The following is a 6841-nucleotide window of genomic DNA, read 5'->3' on the forward strand; positions in this document are numbered from 1 at the left end:
GAGATGGCTCTGTAGCCATAAGGTCGCCTATTGTGCAATTCGTATTTTTATTATGTACTTTGTAATATTTCCTTTTGGTGTGTACAATAAAGTGTCATTCATTCATTCATATAATTTCTTCTACTGGTGCGAGCTTGTCTAATTCCTGCCGAAGTGTACTCGACTTCCACTTACAGTAATTTACTAAAAAACAGTTATTTGTAAATTGTAAACTGGAACTTTATTTATTTTATCTATTTTATAAATAATAATAACTAACTTCATTAAAGGTTGGATTTTAACATAAATAAAAAATAAAATTTAATTGTTTTTTGTATTATTTAAACAGGCCCACTGTCTTCTAAAGAAACTACATTTTTATCCACTTCGGCAGAACTCAGTCGGTTAAAATGCTTCTTTTTTTCCTCTTTTCCATGATGTTTCTTATGACCTTTGCCCTGAAATAAAAAATAATGTTTTTTTAGTACTTTCTAACAGTACTTTATGAAAAACCAAACATTATATTAAGTAATACTAGACGCTTGCCCCAGCTGCGCTCGGATATCAAGATTCCTATTTTATCCAAAGGGAACATTTAAATTATTCTATCACCTAAGTCAGCTCACACCCTGTCTGTAAACCAAAATTCATCAAAATCCGTTCAGTAGTTTAAGCGTGACTGACGGACAAAGATCCAAACAACTTTTCACATTTATGATATTAGTCTGAAGATTATATAGCTCGTAGAATAAGCTAGATTAATAAAAGTTAGTTTAGTTAATATATTTTCATATCTAGATATTCTATTCGTCTTTAAAATATGTTACTGAAAATAAATTGATAAAAAAAAATGGTTGCCTGTAAAGTCGGTTTTACGGGCGAAGATTTTACGTGACAACGTCTTTTTCTCGGTAGAATATTTATTGATATGAATATTATTAAATTGCACAATAGGAACAAGGAATTTAATGAAAATAAGAATTGCACAAATTTTAACTATAGAAAATATATTTTGTTTACTAAAAAGACAGAGACAGAGACACAATCACGCGCCGATTCAATGCGCCTAATTCTCTAGTGCTGCGCGCGCGGCGGACCGATCATAGTTCGGTGACTCATCGTAACGTTACCTTTTTCATAAGTGCCTCCGAGCCGCAACCTAATTTAAAACGTTGTCACGTCAATAAATGATATCTACTTAAATCACTATCAAAAATTCAACTTTTTGTTAATTTAGTGCATAAATCAATTACCTTTCCATGTTTTTTCTTGTGGCTGTGTTTCCGTCTGCGCTTCTCCACGTCGTCAGATATCTCAGAGTGCTTGCGCCGAGTTTCTACCGGCGCCATATAAGTAGCTGGCTCCTAATATAAAATTATATTCATCTTATGAAACTCCTCCGAAAATTTTGTGTACATATTGGGTATGCCTGAGAATCGGCCGACATATATTATTCCGTCCCCTAAATGAAAAGAATAACGCAGAATAGTGTTCGCCGGGTCAGCTAGTATATATATTTTACTCTAGTTCATAACAAAATACTCTATGCTCTAGGATCACGGGTGGCCAAATAGTGAATCAGAAGCTAGGCATTGGCAAAAAGACGTAGGTACGAATCCCGCATCGTGATCATGTGTTTTTCTATTTTTTACGACCCACCACTTTCGTTGCCCACTATGACATACAAATAAATATACATACCTTAGGAGGGCTTCTCCTCATGGTGTTGCTGGCGTCGCTAAAGTAACCGTTCAAGCTGTTGTCCTCGACGAAAAGAGGCTGGTCTATGGGTACTTCTGTGGTTGCTAAATATCTGCTCCGATTCCTTACTGAAAAGCTGGAGAAAACTGAAATTAGTTATCTGCTATCTAGTTTATGAGGTATATTTGTAAAACCATAGAGTAGAAATTAATTTAAAAAGTGTATAAGTATTCTGTGGTATACGTAGAATATATGTGTATGCCAATATTCTTCAATGGGCTTAGACTCTCATACTCTGAGTGGATCACCTTTTTATATTAGCTTAATTTAGCTCTTGTCAAAAAATAATTATTTTTTCATAATTAGCTATTTCTTTCTTTCTTTCTTTCTTATAAGTGGTTATTCGCATCGCCTAATATTTGTTTGTTGTTTCTTTTTGATTCAATAACTATTTAGTTAGTTTCGGGGTCAGTCTCCCCGTGACCACGCTCATTGTAAAGTGTTCGAAACGTCGGGTTAATCATATAATGAATAAATCGCGTTTAAAATCTGTTAAAAAATTTTAATTTCTAAATCAATAACTATTGTCAGGAAATAGTCTTTACTAATATATATAAAGCGGAGGAGTTTGTTTTGTTTGAAAGCACTGATCTCAGGAAGTACTGGTTCGATTTGAAAAATTCTTTCAGTGTTAGATAGCCCATTTATTGAGGAAGGGTACAGGCTATATATGTACCTTGGGCAAGGCCGGGGTGGACTGCTAGTTATAAATATGGTTTGAGAAATTTCGATTGCTTGATTTCCCTTGATTTAACCTTGCGATTTTTTGAAAAGGCGTGTTATTGAGCAAGTAATAAATATCCATAATGATCACTATATAGTATAAAGCAAAGTCACTTCCCGCGTCTTTCCCCATGTAGATATGATTTTGAAGTGGAAGGTTAATATGTATAATAGCATCTATTAAACTACTTCGAATTTTTCGCGTGCAAAGCCGCGTACAAAAGCTAGTTGAATACTTAAATAGCATAAATAAATTTACCGTTTATAATGATCTCCGTCTGGATTGGGCTTTTTTGGCATTTGATTATTGTGCTCATCTTGAATTCGGTGCTTGGAAGTTTCTAGATCAGTGTGTGCATACCTACAAATTCATATAATTATAAGCTATTACTTTTAATGTTGTTAAAAAACGAAAATTTCAAATAATTGAATGGCTGTCTATCTGTCTACTATCCTATCCTACTAATATTATAAATGCGGAAGTTTGTAAGGATGTGTGTGTGTTTGTTGCTCTTTCACGCAAAAACTTCTCAACCGAATGCAATGAAATTTGGTACGTAGACAGCTAGACAACTGGAATAACATATAGGCAACTTTTTATCCCGATATTACGGGACCTTACCCTACGGGATACGGACTTACGCGGGTGAAACCGCGATAGTCTGTCTATAATAATAACCAGATAGTCTGTCTATAAATATATGACTAAGTTGTATCCAGATCGATGCAGTGTGTTACACTGGATAAAATTTGAATGGACAATAGTTTAAAATCCAGAATCAAGGGTGATGCGGCATTTTCAAAATCAACCCCTAAACAATTGAAATAGGGGCTTTCATCCCTGTCCTAGTTTTGTCTATATAAGAAACTGTTGGTACATATTGTAACTATAATATTACTAGCTTTCGACCCACAGCTTCGCTCGCATATACGAAGAAAATGCCCACGGGAACGAGATGTTTTACCGCGGTAAAAAATAACCTATGTCACTCTCTATGTCTAATCTCTTAACTCCAGACACATGAAAACTATCATGAAACCGGTCCGTTGCGTCATGAAACGACAAACAAACACACTTTCGCCTTCGTAGTGTTAGTGAGGATATTATAAGTAAGTAGACAATTTTATTTACTCAATTACTTATAAATAAAATCGTAGATATTAATATAATATATAAAAATAAATATAATAATAAATATAAAATATATATAATAAATAAAATATCTAATATACTTATAGGTCACAGGAGACCTATAAGTATATTAGATATTTATATAATATATATGTCTCCTGTGGGGGTGTGGTACTTCCCCGCGAGCTATCCCAATTCGTGTCGAAGTACGCTCGACTACCATAATAGAATCTAGCTAAAAAATCTGATGACCTATTTAGGAAGCTTTAATTGACCTCACCGTGTCTCCAAGCTGGCCAGCGGATCCTTCTGTACCTTCTCACTCATCTTCTGGACGACATTCTCAATGTCTCGCATTCGATTCCCGATAGCATCAACCAGCGCTTGCAGGCCAGACTGCTTCTCGGGCTTATCTTCTGTCTGTACGTTTGTGTCCTGTTTATATATAATTGGGATATCAGTATGGATCACATGCAAATTAGTAAAATTATCATCAAATCGTTTCTTTTATGAATATTTTCCTTGTAGTTAGAATTTCTTTGTATTTTTTCTGTACAAACATTAATCGTAGGACGTTCTAATATTAGTAGGACTTTTTGGGCTAATTCTAATGGACAGAGTCATTCCTACAGTAACTTCATCTTAGCACGGACGTAGTCTGACTTAAGTTTTTTTGGGGGCAAAGGCAGCTGCTGGAGAAAAGCTGGAAGTGTATAAGGGTTTGAAACTCTAAAACGACCCCCTAGCTACGCTCATGAATCTTAGGGAATTAGTGCCAGGGATACTACAATAACCATATATCTCTTATGTTAAAAACAGTTTACCGTTAATTCAGCTTCATGCTCGTTCCACTGATTTTGGGGTATTTCTGTCCATCCCATGTGTTTCTGAAAACAATAAATATATTTGTTTTTCCTTGCTACTGCTCCAATATTTGAAAAATATGTTTGGTGAAATTGTTCAAGAATCAAATAGTTTGATTGCGATATTTACCAACAGCAAGGAAGTGAGGTATATTATGACATAAGTCTTATGATCTTATGAGGTTCTGAAGGCCAAAATTGGCTTATTATGATAAGATACTAGCTCTTCGCACCGGCTCCGCCCGTGGAATATTTATAGTCTATGTAAAGTCAATAAGTGAAGTTGCAGCTTTGTAATGGTGAAAGAATTTTTGAAACCGGTCCAGTAGTTTTTGAGTTTATCCATTACAAACAAACAAACAAAAATACAAATTCTTTCTTTATAATATTAGTGTAGATATACAGTTATATAAAAATCCAGTGTCATAATGTATGTTCCCAATTAACTCAACCTTCCTTCACCAACTCAACCGATTTTGATGTAATTCGGCATTTTATGTGTAATTTGGTCCAACTTAAGATAAAGGATAGTTTTCATTTCGATTAATTATCCCAATAATTTATAATTTTAATATTTTTTATTATTACTCAGCCACATCAACGCGTGGCCGGGTATACTAGTTCAGTTATAAAATAGCTGGTTTTGGGCACAGTAATCATCACGTCAAAATGTAAGCCACATTTACTGAACTTGCTAGGCGCAAAATTCTTGAAATATTTACCTCTGATGGCTTTTGCGTAGCTATAGCATATTCGTGGGCGTAGTATTTCTCGTCAGATATTTCGTGGATCTAGAAATGTAAGGCATTAGTTATTAATGTATCATCATCAGCCCATGGCAGGACACAGAAGGCTGATCACCTACTTGTCCGTAAAGAAAATCGATCAGTGAAACAGATGTACATCATCTGCCCCATACCCCACTAGGGGACACGGGACTTCACTTTTTATCAGCCCATGTATGTTTCTAATCTATATTTAATTTTCGCTTTTGTTAGTCGATTATTCCACAGTAAAAATATCGAAAATTCCGTGAGTTTCCGATTGGCATGATGCTTTTTATTTTACAGGATTATTTTATCATTTGGTATCATATAGGGAATTAAAAACTTTTTAACGGATTTTAAACGCGATTTATTCATTATAGGGGGAGACTCCCCGTGACCACGCTCGCTGTAAAGTGTTCGAAACGTCGGGTTAATAATATAATGAATAAATCGCGTTTAAAATCCCTTAAAAAGTTTTTAATTTCTAAATGTATAATTCTCGCGTAAAATTAAACACAACCGGTGTCTGTTCTTTTCTAGAGTCTAAACTATTAAATTTTCAAGATTTTGTTGAGATATTAATTGATCGATATTAATTTGTTATTTTGTCGCAACCTTTCTATCGGTTCATTATTAAGTCTATCACAGGCAATGTTTAACAATCCCCCTGAAGAAATATCAGTGTTACAAGTCTTTATGGGCAGTGGCCACATAACATCAGGTCGCCCACTTATGCCTACAAGTATTTATGGGTGTCAGCACTGGCCAACCTACCCCTTTTGCCTAAGATTGTCGGTAGCGCTCATATTATTATCAAAATTTCAGAAAATAACCTTCTCAGTGGCCTCTTCTATATCAGCATTTCCATCCCGATCACTGTCATCCGAAAATGGACGTGATGAAGGTTTTCTTGGGCGCTTGCGTCTAAAAAATCACCAATATTAGGTACTATATGTATATATTTTATTTTTTATAAGTATTTGTGAAATATGCTTATTATGTATGTATTTATAATATGATTAAAATTAAGTTTTAAATATAATATAAATAAATTATAATTGCTGCCATCCACCACCAATATCTATCCTTTTGTATATTGAAAAATCCTACCCATCGGTTGCCTGGTAGAAATCGCTTAGTAGCGATAAGGCCGCCTTTTTGGCTCTATTTTATGTTTCTTTATTCATTTGTTTTTCCTTTTTATACATTATTTTTATTTTAAATTGGTGCCAAATAAAGTGTATTATTATTATTATTATTATATTTAAAGATATGCCCGTTAAAATCACCTTATTTATACATTTTTTTAACTTTTTATTACCTCAAAGAGTCTATTTCATCGTGCTCCTTTTCTTCGTTGCCCGTAGCTAGAGCAATCTGCATAAAAAACATTCTATTTGTCAAATTATTTCATACTAGCTTTTACCCGCGGCTTCGTAGGCGATAATTCGGAGTAATTAATAGATGTTATCATACATATAAACCATCTCTTGAACCACTTTATCTATTAAAAAAAAAACCCATCAGAATCCGTTGCGTAATAATAATAATACGGGCTCGTTTTCCGCAACTCGACGTCAAGCGCCTATTTTGCGTGAAAGAAAAGGAGGGGGTAG

The 6841-nt window shown here is 34.4% G+C and overlaps 1 protein-coding gene across 4 annotated transcripts in view; it reads right to left on the minus strand.

Annotated features, from left to right (window-relative positions):
* Nucleotides 1-284: 284 nt before the first annotated feature.
* Nucleotides 285-6841, minus strand: part of LOC119836442 — a 13612-nt gene continuing 7055 nt past the window's right edge. For 2 of the 4 annotated variants that reach the window (XM_038361767.1, XM_038361766.1), the window contains exons 6-14: nucleotides 6547-6602; nucleotides 6059-6149; nucleotides 5181-5249; nucleotides 4420-4482; nucleotides 3876-4030; nucleotides 2723-2824; nucleotides 1681-1816; nucleotides 1233-1343; nucleotides 285-437 (exon numbers count right to left, since the gene is read on the minus strand). In XM_038361767.1, the coding sequence (XP_038217695.1) occupies nucleotides 321-437; nucleotides 1233-1343; nucleotides 1681-1816; nucleotides 2723-2824; nucleotides 3876-4030; nucleotides 4420-4482; nucleotides 5181-5249; nucleotides 6059-6149; nucleotides 6547-6602 (900 nt within the window). In that variant the 3' untranslated portion in view covers nucleotides 285-320. The remainder of the gene's footprint in view (nucleotides 438-1232; nucleotides 1344-1680; nucleotides 1817-2722; nucleotides 2825-3875; nucleotides 4031-4419; nucleotides 4483-5180; nucleotides 5250-6058; nucleotides 6150-6546; nucleotides 6603-6841) is intronic. The other 2 variants (XM_038361769.1, XM_038361768.1) reach the window with 2 other exon arrangements.

This window comes from Zerene cesonia, chromosome 24, assembly GCF_012273895.1.
Source record: "Zerene cesonia ecotype Mississippi chromosome 24, Zerene_cesonia_1.1, whole genome shotgun sequence".
NCBI lineage: Eukaryota > Metazoa > Arthropoda > Insecta > Lepidoptera > Pieridae > Zerene > Zerene cesonia.